Source organism: Cavenderia fasciculata (assembly GCF_000203815.1).
Source record: "Cavenderia fasciculata unplaced genomic scaffold Scf_EU5ZYIE02H8LDV-5, whole genome shotgun sequence".
Taxonomy (NCBI): Eukaryota; Evosea; class Eumycetozoa; order Acytosteliales; family Cavenderiaceae; genus Cavenderia; species Cavenderia fasciculata.
This window is the reverse complement of record NW_004457639.1, coordinates 937,314-954,040: the sequence shown is the minus strand read 5'-3', so window position 1 is coordinate 954,040 and position 16,727 is coordinate 937,314. Positions and strand designations below refer to the sequence as shown.

The 16,727-nt window shown below is 35.1% G+C and overlaps 5 protein-coding genes across 5 annotated transcripts; 4 read left to right on the top strand and 1 right to left on the bottom strand.

Moving 5' to 3' along the window:
• Nucleotides 1-941: 941 nt before the first annotated feature.
• Nucleotides 942-7,653, top strand: dhkB (histidine kinase; the record flags this gene model as incomplete). Its single annotated transcript, XM_004354054.1, has 8 exons — nucleotides 942-1,758; nucleotides 1,966-2,852; nucleotides 2,916-3,155; nucleotides 3,232-5,916; nucleotides 5,996-6,076; nucleotides 6,190-6,277; nucleotides 7,244-7,436; nucleotides 7,641-7,653. 8 exons carry the CDS (start codon nucleotides 942-944, stop codon nucleotides 7,651-7,653), a joined length of 5,004 nt encoding a protein of 1,667 aa, XP_004354106.1.
• Nucleotides 7,654-7,915: 262 nt separating this feature from the next.
• Nucleotides 7,916-11,202, top strand: DFA_10197 (multi antimicrobial extrusion family protein; the record flags this gene model as incomplete). Its single annotated transcript, XM_004354053.1, has 4 exons — nucleotides 7,916-8,306; nucleotides 8,388-8,544; nucleotides 8,641-8,845; nucleotides 8,950-11,202. The coding sequence occupies 4 exons, from the start codon at nucleotides 7,916-7,918 to the stop codon at nucleotides 11,200-11,202; spliced, it is 3,006 nt and encodes a 1,001-aa protein (XP_004354105.1).
• A 581-nt stretch (nucleotides 11,203-11,783) lies between these two features.
• DFA_10196 (uncharacterized protein) lies at nucleotides 11,784-13,632 on the top strand (the record flags this gene model as incomplete). Its single annotated transcript, XM_004354052.1, has 5 exons — nucleotides 11,784-12,640; nucleotides 12,722-12,892; nucleotides 12,978-13,107; nucleotides 13,183-13,521; nucleotides 13,546-13,632. 5 exons carry the CDS (start codon nucleotides 11,784-11,786, stop codon nucleotides 13,630-13,632), a joined length of 1,584 nt encoding a protein of 527 aa, XP_004354104.1.
• Nucleotides 13,633-13,710: 78 nt separating this feature from the next.
• DFA_10195 (uncharacterized protein) lies at nucleotides 13,711-14,661 on the bottom strand (the record flags this gene model as incomplete). Its single annotated transcript, XM_004354051.1, has 2 exons — nucleotides 13,711-14,351; nucleotides 14,517-14,661. 2 exons carry the CDS (start codon nucleotides 14,659-14,661, stop codon nucleotides 13,711-13,713), a joined length of 786 nt encoding a protein of 261 aa, XP_004354103.1.
• Nucleotides 14,662-15,757: 1,096 nt separating this feature from the next.
• DFA_10194 (uncharacterized protein) lies at nucleotides 15,758-16,005 on the top strand (the record flags this gene model as incomplete). Its single annotated transcript, XM_004354050.1, has 2 exons — nucleotides 15,758-15,767; nucleotides 15,851-16,005. The coding sequence occupies 2 exons, from the start codon at nucleotides 15,758-15,760 to the stop codon at nucleotides 16,003-16,005; spliced, it is 165 nt and encodes a 54-aa protein (XP_004354102.1).
• Between the last annotated feature and the right edge of the window lie 722 nt (nucleotides 16,006-16,727).

The window sequence follows — 16,727 nt, the reverse complement described above, 5'->3', positions numbered from 1 at the left end:
CGAAATATTAAGTGTTGTCGACACAACAACAAGACCAATGATTGGTGAAAAAGGCAAAAAATTATTAGTAGTGTCGGGACCAATCCTATCTTATGATATTGATGAAATGGATTGCAGCCTGACACCACTCTCATTTTACCATGGTTCTTTTCATTCTTTGACCGCCCACTTTTCCACATGCAACAACACTATATTATACACAATTCTTCTTCTTCAAACAAAACACATTAATTAATTAAAAAAGATTTACTTTATTTACCCAAATACCACCACCACTGCCAACACCATGTTTGTGCACACACCACTCTTGTTTTACGACTGAAAACTGCTACTACAACAACAACCCCGACAATAGAACCCAGTTCAATTTCAATTGCGGAACCCACACTCGATCCACACATACACACACACTTACAAATACATATATCTCACACCACACTGCTAGTAGTAGGTACTACGACAATCGATATTTTATTCTCTATAGTTGGTGGTTTGTAATTATTACTTTTTAATTATTATTACTACCAATTACTACTACTATTACTACTACTACTACTACTGTTGTTATTATTAACTGGTTAGTATCTATCTATCTACTCTGGTATGTATTTGGTTAGGTTAGGTTTAAATTATAGTAATAATAATAATATTAGTATTAATCATCTAAAATTATATTATATATTTTTTCATCTTGGTTTATCTATCTAGTAATATCATAATTATATAGATTTTATAATACCATTATTTATTTCATTCGAAATATCTACACAAAGGCTTGATTATTGGATTTTCACGTGAATTTGTCAAGATTAAAGATTAGATTAGATTCGATTAGATTATTTAGTTCCATTCATACCATATCATCTTCTCCCACCCAAATATTAATAATTATTAGATATATAATCGACGACGACGACGACGACGACAAAGACAATTAAAAAATGGATAGAAAAAATAGTAGTAGCAATCCAGAGATTGCAAGAATGATGGAAAAGTTGGAGAGAGGATTGGATGTCTATACACCTCCCAACTATGAATCTCAGATTCAACCCATCTACCAGAATCCATTCGACTCTGATAGTGAAGACAACGATGATTCCAACTCACAAGTCACAGCCATCGATATAAAAGATAGATCCAACACTAGTAGTACTACAATGAATAATAGTACTCCCAATAGGACTAGTAGTCTACCAGAACTATCTAGTCAATATAAATTAAATAATAATAATGAAGATGGTCATCACATACAACAAAGTCAAAGTCAAAATCAATTAATTGATAGTAACAATAATAATAATAATGATAATAATAATAATAATAATAATAGAATGGCAACAACAATGATGGATATTTCATCATCAAATACATCATCATCTTCGTCAACTAATAGTACAATTCCTTTGAATCAAAAATCACAACCTGTTGTAGTATCATCATCACCAACCTTTATTTCTTCTACTACCAATACAAATACTACTGTCGACAGTAATAATAATAATAATAATAATCAAGTAGTTGTACAATCAAAACATGGAGAATATTCACCAAATTTTCCAGCACTTCCGATTAGTCTAAGTTCAAATACAAATCAATCGATATCCAACAACAAACAAAATTATGATCCATTACCATTGGCATCTTGTTCTTCAGCACCAACAACGTCATCGACTGCTAAAATGGCAGATGGTAATGGGATGGATTTTATTACGGTGGACATGTCAACACCGGATGAACGTCACAAACCACGACACTTTGGTAAACAGACAACATCATCTTCTGTTGTGAATCTGGGTCGACCACCTCCACCGCTCACTGACTGCGACGACAACGAACCAAAGAAAAAAAAGAAAAAGAGACTAAGGTTTCTGTCAGATATATTGGGTATCCCCGACCGACACAATCGATCTGCATCCAAGTACTCTACCACAGGATACCATCCTGCACACTTGGATACCTATATAGTACCCGAACCAATAGCAATCACATCCTCTCCTATTTACCGATCAATGCCTGCCAAACACAACAAACGATTTGGTAAATCTTCATCTTCACTCAATGACAATAATAGTTTAAACAACAATAATAATAATAATAACAATAACAATAATAATATTTCAACACCACAATCACCATACATGTTTTCACCAAGTACGAGTAGTATGACACATGCTGCAAATGCAGCGTCTAGCTCGTACGATCAGTTGGAAGTAGCCGATGGTAACAGACGTAAACTCGATCGCATGCGACGCAGCTCACTCGCAGGTACTGGTGCACCAAGCTATCCCAGTCGCAGCTCCAACGGTATTGGTTACCTCAACTACCCAGCCTTTCTCAACAACAGTAGTCTGTTTCAAGGGATTATTCACTTGTCCAAGTATCCTTGGGCATTGATCAAATTCATTATATCGCCAAACCCCGATGCGGTATTTCCATCCAAGGTGATCAAGCGTCGTATGCACTTGCTCAACCTACTCTGTATATTCATGGCCATTGTCTTTTCACTGGCAATCATCTTTCACAGCGACATTTGGTACATCAACATGCCAGGTGTCGTCCTCTGCCTGGCTCTCTATGTTCTCGGTAAACTATCCAACCGATACTTTTTACTATGTACTCTACTCGTGTGTCTGATAGTATCCATCAACATTACCAGTCTCATAGTGTCGGTGGCTGCAGATCACAGTGATGTCGGCACTATTATATTTACCTGGGATAATCTTGTCCTCATTGTCATCTCTATACTCTTTCCAAAATTATTTTGGTGTATTATTTTACTCTTCCTTGCTGCCATTGCTTATATTGGTATGGGTATTTATTTATCAGTTTCTCATAAATGGTTTTTAATTGAAGTATGTAAAAAGAAACAAAACAAAACAAAATAATATTATATTTACCTGTATTTATTTTTTTAGAATTATAATTCAATTGGACAATTATTAACAAGTTTATTAGTATGTGCATTCTTTTTATTGATTTATTCAATATTAAATGCAATTGATTTAAAAGAGACTGAAAGAAAAGAAGAAAGAATACAAAGTCTATTTAAAATTAGTAATGAAGCATTAGTATTACATAAAGGTGGTTATATTACAGATGCAAATCCTGCCTTTGAAAATATGTTTCAAATTAAATTAAAAGATATTTTATATCCTGTATGTTCAAAAAAAAAACAAAAATAATAACAAAAGTATTTAATATTTATTTATTTATTTAATTTATTTATTTTAGCCAAGTGGAGTTTGGGAATTTTTACCATCATTGGAGAAATTTGAAGGTAGAGATATAAAACTTGGACCTGTTGAAGAGATGGAAGCTGTTGATAGTAGTGGAAGAACGTTTGATGTAGAGGTACGAACCAACAAGGCAAACTATGCTGGCAAGCCAGTAGATGTATTTTCGATTATCGATATTACAGGAAGAAAGAAATTGATTGAAGCAGATGTAGCATTGAGAAAGGCAGAGGCTGCAACCGAGGCAAAGGTGGTGTTCCTCACAACGATTAGTCATGAATTGAAAACACCGATTCAAGGTATTTATGGGTTGGTCGAAGTGTTGGAACAAAACATTCAAGAGGAGAATGTGGACATTAACCAATCACAGGAGCTACTCGAGTTGATTCGGTCCTCTGCCAACTATCTGTTCACATTGGTGGTTGATATTCTAGACTATAGCAAGATTGAAGCTGGAAAGATGGATCTGGTAATCAAGGATTTTAGTATGCTCAAATTAATCGAAGAAACATCCAACATTATGTCTAAAAGTGCTGCTCAAAAAGGATTGGAATTGGTGTTTTACGTAGACTACAATATGCCAATCTTGTTGGAAGGTGATGCCAATAGAATCCGTCGTATTCTTCTCAACTTTATTTCAAACGCCATCAAGTTTACAGAAGAGGGTCAAATCAAGATTTCAGTGTCTGTTATTGCTACAGATCTTGTGCATAGCGAGTATACGATCAAGTTTGATATTGAAGACTCGGGTATTGGTATTAAACCTGAAGACCAGTCCAAGCTATTCAACGCATTCACTCAGATTGACTCGAGCAACTCGCGCAAGTACCAGGGTACCGGCTTGGGTCTAATCATCTCAAAGAAGTTGGCGCAAATGATGGGTGGAGATGTTGGATACCGCTCAATCTATGGCAAGGGGTCGACATTCACATTCCACGTGTGCATACAGGCATCAGAGACCAAACCGACCTTTTCATTCCAGTCTCTGGGTTCATCCATCTGTCTCGGCGAGGAGATTGTCGGTATCGATGGCAAGGGATCGGGTTTGACGGTCGGCGGGCGTCGCGAGGGCACTAAGAGCATCAACGTCATTGCCGTCGACAAGAATCCGTGGGTACGCAAGCACATCACGCATATCCTCGGCTCGATGAACATTGTCTGCCTCGAGTTTGAAGATGCCCAAGGTCTGACGGACCACCTGGCCAAGACGACGGTTGCCAACTACAGTCTCTACATCTTTTCGGGTATTCCTGAGATCAACAAGGTGACGTTTAAAGACAAGTTGGCCCCTGTCATCACCGACTACCACTTTATCTGTATGACTATGGATCCCAATGCTAGATACAGTCTCGATGAGTTTGAAAGTGTCATTATGAAGCCGGTGCGATACAGCGATCTTGTTAGAATTGTCTTTGGTATCACTAAATCAAAACTTGATTTCCTTCAAGAGGCAAACACTGCTCGAAGACTATCGCTGCGTGAATCACGCTACAAGGAAAACAGCGACTCCTCCACATCATGCGACTTTAAAGCTGGAAATGGAAACGGAAATGGTAATAGTAATGGAAATACATTGAGTTCAGTCTCTAATCACAATGATAGTAGTGATAATCTACATGGTAGTATTCACAATATCACCCCTCAATATGCCACCCCCAAACCAAGAGATGGACATACTCCAAATGGAAATAATCATACGGCACCCAAGATTAGTCTCAACTCTAATAATCAAGCAATGGTTGAGATTGAAGAGACTGATCCTTTACCATACTCTCCTTCAACTTCATTCTCTACCAATATTGAAACTGTATATAAACGCATTGAAACCGTTCTATCACAATCACCAAAACAAAGAACTCCTACCAACACCTCGACCAACGCGACCAATACCAATAATAATAATAATAATAATGTTGCAACTAAATCTTCACCCTCTACAATGTCATTACTTGTTAAACAACCATCGTCCATTAAAACACCACCAAATAGGAATATAATATCACCAATCTATCATCCTTCGTCATTATCACCTTCATCACAGTCTGTACAGACTCAACAACCACAACCAGTACATCCACCATCCCTAGTACAACCTCCATTGACACATCCCCATTCAACAGAGCAATTGCCACAAGTTCCAATGCCACTTTTACCGTCATCGAGAATGTCACCACTAACCATATCAGATACTCTTCCCATGACCTCTACAACTTCAACCACTGCTACTGCACCCACCCAGCATTATCATGGTACATCCTCATCAACATCATCTTCCGTTACACCATCAACAGGAAGAACATCCTCTTCTGCATCGACATCTACATCTACTACAACCTCTGCCTCTGCAACTCCCATTTCACCAAATAGTGAGCATAAAGAAAGAGCCAAAAGTTCCTTGATTGAAAAGACTATTAGTACCGAAACACCTCCATCCATTTCACCAAAAACAACTTCCCAAACTACAGTAGATAAATCCAAACAACATTCTTCTACTAGATCTAGTAGTAGTAAAGGTAAACCTAAAACTTCAAATGCCAAGATCCTTCTTGTTGAAGACAATGATGTAAACAAGAGAATATTTGAAGGGTTCCTAAAATCGACAGGTTATCAATACAAGATTGCAGGTAATGGATTAGAAGCTGTAAATGCTGCCAAAACAGAAGCTTTTGATTTAATCTTAATGGTATGTAATTAATACAATCTCGAAAAGAATAATATCTTTAATCATTATCTGAAACTAATCGTTACATATTCCTTCTTAGGATTGTCAAATGCCTGTGATGGATGGATTCGAAGCTACCAGTATTTTAAGAGATTTGGAGAAACAAAAACAACTTCAATCGGTAAATATCTTTTTTTTTATTTCGACCTATCAAAAGGCGTCTATCGTTTTCATCATTTTGTCACACGACATGTTTTAACCTTTTTTGTTTTCTATCTCTTTCTTTTTGTATAGCCACCATCACATCGATATAAAGAATTGGTTATTATTGCTTTGACTGCAAATTCTAGCGAAGTGGATAGGCAAAGATGTCTAGAAGTGGGTATGAATGACTTTGTCGAGAAGCCCGCCAGAAGGGAAATCGTTATCAGAATGATTAAAAAATATTTACCATGATGTGATAATTGATGTTGAACATCACATCACATCACTGCACCACCGATCAAAACGATGTGACGCAATCTACAAATGTGACACATAGGCCTCGTGTTGCATCTCCCAACAAAAATGAGACGTCAGCACTCCTCCTCCTCACAATCCCCTCCAAAACGACAACAACAAAGACAATAGCATAGCAGGTAGGATACCAAGTTTAGTTCGTGTTGGGTTGTTTTGTTTTGTTTGTTGACGATCCTAAAAACAAAAAACAACCAACCATCATCCCCGGATAACCGTTGTTGACCGACATTCCTTTTTTATCGTACGACCACATTCAAATAAAACGTATTGTTTTGAATCACACAATCGAATCGATTGACTAATCAACCATCATGTGGGTGTTAAATTTAACTATATATATATATATATATATTTATTTATTTTCTTAGAGTATTTATAAATATATATTCCTTTTTTTGCTTTAAATCTTGAATTACTCAAAAGAATGAGAATGATAGCGTTCTCGTTTGTTCTATGATAGGTATAATCGCATGTTGATGGCGATACGGTCGCATCTCTTACCCTTCTGGATAGATACTTTGAAGCTTTGGAGGCTGATTTTTAGTGACGTCGTTGAAATATCTTCGTCATCGATGGTTTTGAGAACAGCTCCAAAAAAATCAGCAGACAAAGTTTTTGGAACTTTTTTACTTTTCAGGTGGGTCAAAGGCGCAACAGAGTTAGCTCGTCACCGTCAGATCGAAACGGGAATCTTTAAAAAAAATCTGATCAGCAAAGATTCCAGCCTGACATGCTCACCACAACTACACAAAAACCAAGCTCTGATCAGTACTTTGGGAAGAACAACAATCAACCACCCTGCCCCAACAATAGCTTCTAGTTTGTTTAGCTCAACCAAACCAAACTAATCATTCATTATTTCATTCATTATTCGTAATCATTTCATTTTTGAAACTCAACAACCAACATCAGATAAGAAAGTCTCATCATCTCAGACAGACACAGAGTCAGTTCATTAGTTTAGTTTTAGTTATTCATTCATCTCAATGTCTTAGACCAAAAGAACAACTTTTTACGATATTGTAAGTGCCTACCCCTTTTTTGACGCATCAACTTTTTGCAATTCGAATATATCGCTCGTGATTCGTCATGCGATCAAGTATACTTTTTTTACTTTACTAACATCAACCACAATGATAATCTTATCTCTATACCTACCTATACCTATCTACATATTGACAGTTATTTAGTTTTAGTTTTAGTTTTAGTTATATTATTTTTTTTAGGGTTTTGTTTTAAGCAACCAATTGCAATATTGTGTGTTGGGGGGTTTTACCATCATATCATCGTCATCGTCGTACTTTTTACACAATTTCATCATCTTCCTCATTTTTACTGTTTTTCGAGAGATCCAATCTAATCCCACCACCAATTCCACTTTTCACCCATTGGCTCGTCTTCAGCTTTGAAATAGTCGCACTCGAGCCATCCACAAACACAATAATCTCATTATATATAGATAGATAATTAATCAACCACACTTTAGCCAGATAAATATATCATGGCAACAGATATAGAATTACAAGAGACCTCTACTCCAGCTGGTAGCGGAGAAGTAAGAATCACATCACCAGACAATTTAGATATACAAGAACACAATCCACATAAAGAAAAGAAAGCAGATCTATCGGCCATCGAAACTGTCAAGAAACATTGGCATAAATCAAAGACTGAAATCGTATTCATTTTGAAATGGGCGTGGCCAATGGTCGTTTCCAACTTGCTCAACAATGTATCCTATCTATTTATCAACCTTATTTTTGTTGGTCGTCTCTCTAGAAATGAATTGGCTGCTGCCGCACTTGCCAATACTTGGACCTATGGAACTCAAGCCTTTTCACTTGGTATTAATAATGCTTGTGATACCCTTGTTTCTCAATCTTGGGGTGCTGGTATGTAACCCCAAAAAAAGAAATTCAGGAAAGAAAATATTTATTCTAAATCCAACCCCCCTTTTTTTCTCTTTCTTCCAGAAAATTATGTACTTGTAGGATTAACAGTTCAAAGAGCCACCATTGTAACTACAGGTGTGACAGTTTTAGTTGCTGTTTTATGGGCACTAACAGAGAAATTTTTATTATTGGTTCAACAAGATCCAACCATTTCTTATTTAGCTTTAAAATATGTTTTGTATATATCAAATCCAAATCCAAACAAACAAACAAACAAACTAATATTGTTGATATTAATAATATTATTTTATTTTAAAATTGTTTATTTATTTAGATATTTAATGCCAGGATTATGGTTTGGCAACGTTTTAAATGTTATGCAAAAATATGTTCAAGGTCAAGGTTTGATGATGCCATCGATTTACATTGGTCTTGCACTCAATGCTATGAATGTATTATTCAATTTTGTATTTGTCACTGGTATAGGTTCCTATTCAGGAATGGGTTATGTTGGTAGTGCACTTTCGACATCCATTTCAGTATGTTTATCAAAAAAAATATAAAAATTATTATTTGACTAACTCTTTCTTTTTAGAGAATAATATCATGTTTTTTAATGTTGGGATATATTAGATTTTTTAAGTTACATGAAAAGTCATGGTTTGGATGGTCAAGGGAATGCTGGAATTGGGCAGGTTTTAAAGAGTATTTGAAACTAGGTGTTCCGGCAATGATCCAACATGCATCGGAAAGTTGGGGGTTCGAAATATTGACCATTATGGCTGGTTTGTTGGACAGCACCAGTTTGGATGCTCATTCGGTGACTTACAATTTCACAATGTTGACGTACCAGATTCCATCGGGTATTGCTATTGCAGTGTCTGTTAGAGTCGGTCAGTTGCTGGGATCGCGTAATGGCACACAGGCACGTCGCGCATCATGGGTTGGATTTGGTATCACACTAGTCTGCATGATTATCGTTGCCATTGTACTGTTTACAAGTCGGTTCCAACTCGGATACATCTATACTCACCATCAAGAGGTTATTGATATGGTCGCCGAAATCCTTCCCATCGCCGCACTCTTCCAAATTTTCGATGGTGCCCAAACCATTTTCCAGGGTGCCGTGAGAGGTATGGGTCGCACCAAGATTGGTGCAGCTGCCAACTTTATCGCCTTTTATGTCATTGGTATCCCCTTCTCGGCCATCTTTGCCTTTGCCATCAAGACGGGTGTCACCGGGCTCTGGTGGGGTCTCTGTATCGGTCTCGTCACCATCAGCTTCGGGCTCGGCTTTTTCCTCCTCAAGGTGAGCTGGCCCGACGAAGTCGAAAACGCCAAGGTCCGTACCATGACCTCGATGAACCGTATCTCAACAACCTACCTTCAAAAGCATAGAGGGTCGTTCTCATCCGACACCCTACCACCCGGCCTCATCCTCGGAGGCGACAGTAATCCAAACAGCAGCAACAGCAGCAACAGCAGCGATGGCGCCGACAAGCCCAGCAAGTCCAAACGATCCAACAGCAAGGACAACGGTACCGGTGCCCCACCAGGCAGTCCACGACGTGGTGGTCCAGTGACTGGCATCCGGTCCAACCTAGGACTTTATACAGAGGGTCCTGCAGTCGACCAAAATAGACCGGATGACAGTCCATCCCCACCCCAACCCCCACAAAGATCGATGGATATCTCAATTGATAATTCATCAACCTTTGTTGACAGTACCAACTCTTCATCCGTATGTTCTTCCCTTCCCACGACCCCAGCTCCTGTCCCCGCTAATCCCCATATTAATACGCAATTAAATTTTATTAATGTCCAATTGAACAATATCAACCATCAATTAAACACCATTCACGTTCAATTAAATAGTATGAAAAGCTTATCTGATAGTAATGGTAGCGTTCCTTTTGTGAACGATGAAAAGACAAGTAACAGTAATCAAAATAACAATAGTAGTAGTATTAATAATGGAAATGGAAATGGAAATAATCATATTCATTTATCTGAAGAATCCTCTGGTGCTGCTGCTGCTGGCGTTTCTGCTGCTCAAACCAGACCAAATCTATCCAACAGTAATAACAGTGGAAGTGCTGGCAGTGACAATGGAGCCAATCCATCTTTGCCAATTGATCAATTGAATCAAAGTGGTGAAAGCGCAACAAGTGGATCATTTGATTTATTATCTCATATTAACAATAGTATAAATTCAATTAATAATCAATTAAATAATAACCCAAATACAAATATTAATTTGAATAATAATAATAATAATAATAATAATAATAATCAATTCAAGAAGAGTACTGGAATGACTCCTCCAAAACCTGTTAATAATAATAATAATAATGTACCATTACCAACAACAACAACAACAACAACAACATCGACAACTTCACCACTTCAACATCATCAAGATCGAGAAGTTCCAATTAATGTTAATCCAACAACTCCAACAAAACCAACTTTATCTAATAGTTTCGAGGATACTAACAATAATAATAATAATAAGATTAGAAAACCAGTTCCATCATTTATTCCACCAACACCAGTATCTACACCAAGTCAACCTTTACCAATTCCAACTACAAAACAACCAGCCACAATTTCGTATGCTCCATCTTCACCAACTCGGTTTGGTAGAAGTCCAACGATATCGACACCTAATAGTCCAGTCAACAACTTGATCAGAAACTTTAATCAAATCTCTGAACAAGCCACCAAAGATCAGACTCTTCGTATGTTGAGACCACGTAGCATGTCTGTTAGTTTTAATGGATTTCCACAACCACCAGGTTCGCCAAGATCCCAAATCACAACGAGCCAAGGTGGATTATTCACAACACCACCACCAACTTTTGATCCAACAAATCAACAACCTCCTCAACCATAAATATATTAATATAAATATATATAACAATAATAATAATAACTATATAAAAATATAATAGATAATAATAATAATAATAATGTCCATAGAATCAAATAATAATAATAATAATAATAATAATAATAATAATAATAATAATAATAATAATAATAATAATAATAATAATAATAATATAATATATAATTTAAACAAACAGATAGATACAACACCTCATCCTCTCCCTCCCTCCATCCCCTTCACCCATTTAATACATACATAGGTTTAATCAAAAATATATAATCTATAACAATAAATTTGTACTACTACTACTTTACTACTTTACTGCCTACTACTTTACTCTGCTTTATAAATCTGCCTTTTTGAAGCACTACCCACAACTTGTTCCAAAAACTTTTAAAAATATTTAAAATATTTTAATTTTAATTTTATTTTTTGTTTGAACAACTGACTCAGAGTTTGAGGAACCCCTAAACTAAATTAAATAGACATACAGAGAGACAAAGACCTTAACAAACTTAATATAGAATAGTTTATTATTTATTGTTGGAGAGAAAAAGAAGAAGAGGAAGGAGTAGGAATGAAGAATGAGATTCGACGTGAACAATCCTAATAGCAATAATAATAATAATAATAACAATAACTATAATCATTCATCGTCAACACAAACTCAATTCAACTCTAGTACTGAAACATCAACATCATCAATTAATACAATGGAATATAATAATGGAAAGACAAAGAGTGGGGGTAGTAGTAGTAGTAACCCATTTGGATTCTTTAGTGAAAGTGGTGGAGGAGGAGGAGGAACATCATATGATAGCAATGTCTCTATGGAAATAAGCAACAATAATAATAATAATAATAATAATAATAATACAACAAATAATAGTTCAATAACTATTGAAGATGATAGATATGAAGCTTCTTCATCATCTATTTCATCATCTTCTTTGGTTGGTGACAAACAATACCAAAAGAAATATAAAGCATCGAATAATACATCGACTGCCATTGCATCTATATCGGATGACGATGATGACGACGATGACGACGATGACCAAAACTATAGTACAGTAGCACCAAAAAAGAAGAAACATACTAGTCAACAACAACAACATCAATCTCTAATTGATAGTAGTCAAATGGGAGATGACATTGTTCAAGTTAAAGATTATTGGAGGACAAGACTTGATATTGGACTATTCTCTATTATATTCCTAGAGTTTTTGTTAATATTTTCGTATATCCCCTATCTGTATTACTATGTGGATTTGGCAGTTCATTCATCTACCATGTCTTCACGTGCTGGATGTCTTGTCATTCTAGCACTGTATCATTTCATCTTTATCATTGCTCATGTATCACTTTTCAAAACTACTTTTACTGACCCTGGAACACCTCCTTCCAATTTCCTTTCAATTGTTCAATCTAAAAACAACAAGTAAATATATATATATATATCAAGTTGAAAGAGATATTCAGCAACTCATTATTAATCTAAATATCTCTCTCTCGATTTTAGTTTATTTTCACATAACAATAATAATAATTCTATTGATCCATCGAAATTGGTAAATGAAACCAAGAGTCAAGGAGAAAAAAGATTTTGTAACAAATGTAATAAGCATAAACCAGATAGAGCTCATCATTGTTCAAAATGTAAAAGATGTGTTTTAAAAATGGATCATCATTGGTATGTTAATACTCACAAATATATATAAGAGATAATTGATTATTAATTTCTATATCTATCTTTTTACAAATATTTATATTTAAAGTCCATTTGTTAATAATTGTGTTGGTTATTTTAATTATAAATTCTTTGTATTATTTTTATTCTGGGCAACTATTTTATGTTATTTTGTTTTGGGTACAACTTTATCAAACTTTGGAAGATTATTAGATAAGGTATGAATAGATAGATAGTTAATTCATTACAACCAAATATATATTAATATTTTTATATTTTCATATTACTCTTAGGGAGATGCAAATGTATTTGTTGGAGTAGTATTTATTATTGCTTTAATATTTGGATTGGGATTAACTGCTTTTACATGCACACATCTTTCATATATTTTAAGAAACGAAACGACTCTTGAACACATGGAAAAGAAATCAAGAGTTAGACATTTTTCATCCAATAGTAGTGGTGCCTCCTCACCCTATGACAAGGGTGCCTATCATAATATTTGCAAGGTATTTGGCACCATTCCAGCTCTATGGCTTATACCTGTTAGTCCTACCTATGACCGAACCTCTGGTTTAATATTCCCTGTTAATTTCGAAATATCACCTCTCATTCATTCAAGTGTTGATAATGTTTAACATTAATAATAATAAAAGGTAAATAACAACAAATATAATAGCATAGCATCATCAAACAATAATAATAATAATAATAATAATAATAATAATAATAATAATAATTAGAGATTATAAATATTTATTAAATGTTTTTTTTTTTATAGTTTATACAAAAATAATCTATCTCTATCAATTGATAGAAGATTATTTCTTTAAAGAATATAATGGATTTACTCTAAAATATTGACCGCCCAATGCAAGACAACAAGAAAATGAAAGGATGACTCCAAATGTGGCTACACCATACCAAACGTTTTTACTTTGTAGTTCACGTTTGCGATAGTCTTTTCTACCGAGAATGTATTTGTTAAAGATACGAACATTGTTGAATACGAAATGATAGTACATCGATGCTGAAAAGAGTGTATAGTATGGGTAAAAGACAACACCCCATTGTTTAAGTGTGTAATGGATATCCTTGTAATTGAGTTGATAACCTTTGATCCAGAGTGCTGGGATACGAGTGGCAGCAGTGTGCCCAAGTATAAAGACTGATACAAGGGCGCCGGCTATTTGGTGTAATCCATAGGGTGATGGTAGTTTAGTGTGTCCAGGTGCTCTCTCATAGAATTGAGTGTTATCTTTTCTACCACTAAATATCATATAGAGATTGGCAGACAAATGTACAACGACAGAGCCAGCAAGCAATGTTTCAAACACACGATTTTGATAAAATGGTCTGAAATACTCTAATAATCCATTGAATCCAGATTCCCCAAAATGTGATCCAACAATCGTTACCAAATGTACTTGATAGAATGTTGCAATAACACTTCCAGTGATTGCTACATATAAGTAAATAATTTAACAAAAAAAAAGTGTAAATTAGATTATATTCCAATTGTAGTAATCCATCGACGATTCTTTCTCTCTCTTCACGTGACGATGAGAGAGTGAAGATGAAGGGTTGAACCTTTTTGTGATATGTATGATTATTCATTCATTCGTACCTTGAATTGCTTTGATGTTTTCAATCTTTGTCAAGAATGAAATTAAACCACCCTTTCTTTTATCGGTATCGCCGCCAGAGGTATTGTCATTATCATCGTACACTTTGTTATTGTTGTTGTTGTTGTTATTACTTTGTTCAGACATTTTGAATTTAATATCGATTGATTAATCGTGTATGGCTGTTAGCGTATGAAGAATTCTCTCTCTAGTGTCGACTTTGATGATATAAAGACTACACGTGCGATAAAGATATATAATATATTAGGTCACGATTGTGTGTGTAATTAATTGATTGTGTGTGTGTTTAAAGTATTAAAGAAGAAGGGTGGGGTGATCCTTTAAAGTAGTTTTAAACCCCTCAACCAATCGGCTTGACAGCAGATTTTTTGGTTCATGATACCAACTTTCACACTTTATAGGGTTGTTTAGTGCGTGGTGAGGTGTGAATTAGATCAAGATCCTACTTAATGAATGCTTAGTTATTGTTATAATGTATCATCATGATGCATGCATGAGGGTGTGTATTTAGAAAAGAAAGATTCAATACCGATAATGATGATGATGATTCTTTTTTTTTTGGTTGAAACACACTGTTTGAACTCTTGGTAATTAATATATATAGACATTTCAAGAATGTAATCTTTTCATTTCTGGAGGGTTTACGCCGATCTTTAATCAACACAACATCACTTGAGTGAGTGAGTGGGTGAGTGAGCTGGAGTACTCCAGGTGATATGGACAAATTAATTTTATTAATATTAATATTGCCAATCAATTCTTTGATAGTATAAATTTCCAAAGATTCACCAAGTAACAAACAAGCATATATACCTGATGCAAAGATCGGTATCGCAAATACCTCTCTCCTGTCCTCTCCTCTCTCAAGGGTGAGAGGAATCATGATTTTAATTTGGTAATAATCTTATCAACAAACCTAACCCTAGCACACCCACTGACATCATACATGGATGGTAAAATATACTTGAATCAATCTATGCTCTATTAAAGATTCGATCCTTTTTTGGAACAAGAAGGAATCAATTTCGAAACTCTCCAAACTCAATCCTCCCTACATTTGTAACCTATAAATTAAACCCAAATCAAGTTTCAATTAATCATTAAATTACATCATCCATTTTACAATTTAAATAAATCAAATACTCGATTTACACTTTTCATAAATTTATATATATATTATATTTCCATTTCCATCATCATCAATAATATAATAAATAATACAATGATTTTTAGTAAGTGTAATTGTAAAAAAAAAATCAATTAAAAGATTGATAGACTCTATGTAATATTAATATTATTATTTTTTTTTCCTTAGCTGCCCTTACCAAAATCTCCCTCTCTAGTTCATCATTCGTGTCTAATCAAACCAACTATTCCTTTGGATCCAATAATACGATTCAAGAACAATCGATGAACAAAACATCAGGCAATTCTGTTTTTGGATCTGCCAAGTCTTATAGAAGAATTTAAAATTCTAGTAGACTTCTATCTACAATCAACTTTTCCTTTTACCCCCAATTTCACATACTAACTATTATTATAATTATTATGATACAAACAAAGAAATAAAGTAATAAAGAGTTTATAGCTTAGTAATAAAAGCATACCTTATTTTAATTAACGCAAATTAAGTCTGTTTGTCGGTCAGGAGTTCACCAAAATCCCTCATATCTCCACTCGGTCTTTCTGATCTTTAAAAATATCAAAGTTATAAAGATATTTTGGTGTCTTTTACAATTGTAAGTGTGATATTGTAAGATTCGTGGCAGCTGTTTCGTTGTTGTGCCATTGAATGGAGAGGCGCAGAGTGTCTTTTGAAGAAAGTTTTCGCAAAAATCCGACACCTCTTCGTCCTGGGCAATATTAGAAGATATCCCGATTGATTTCATAGGAATTCATTCGTTCCCTAGGGCTTGTTTTAATCATCTTTTCTTTTATTTACGTAAACAATCTACATCAACTATACTACCTTGTGTAGTGACTCCTAATATTTAATATTAACTTCATCTTCAATCATCAATCACGCTCGGTCAATCATCAATCACAACTTCGGACTCGGTTAGTCGCCTCTAAAACAAACACACGCACAATTTAAAAGGACTTCCCTCCTCCCCCCCCTTACGCACTCATAGACTAAATATTTCCGTCCCTTAAACCCATCCCCTTTCCTATCACTCTCTCAACAACCTAAC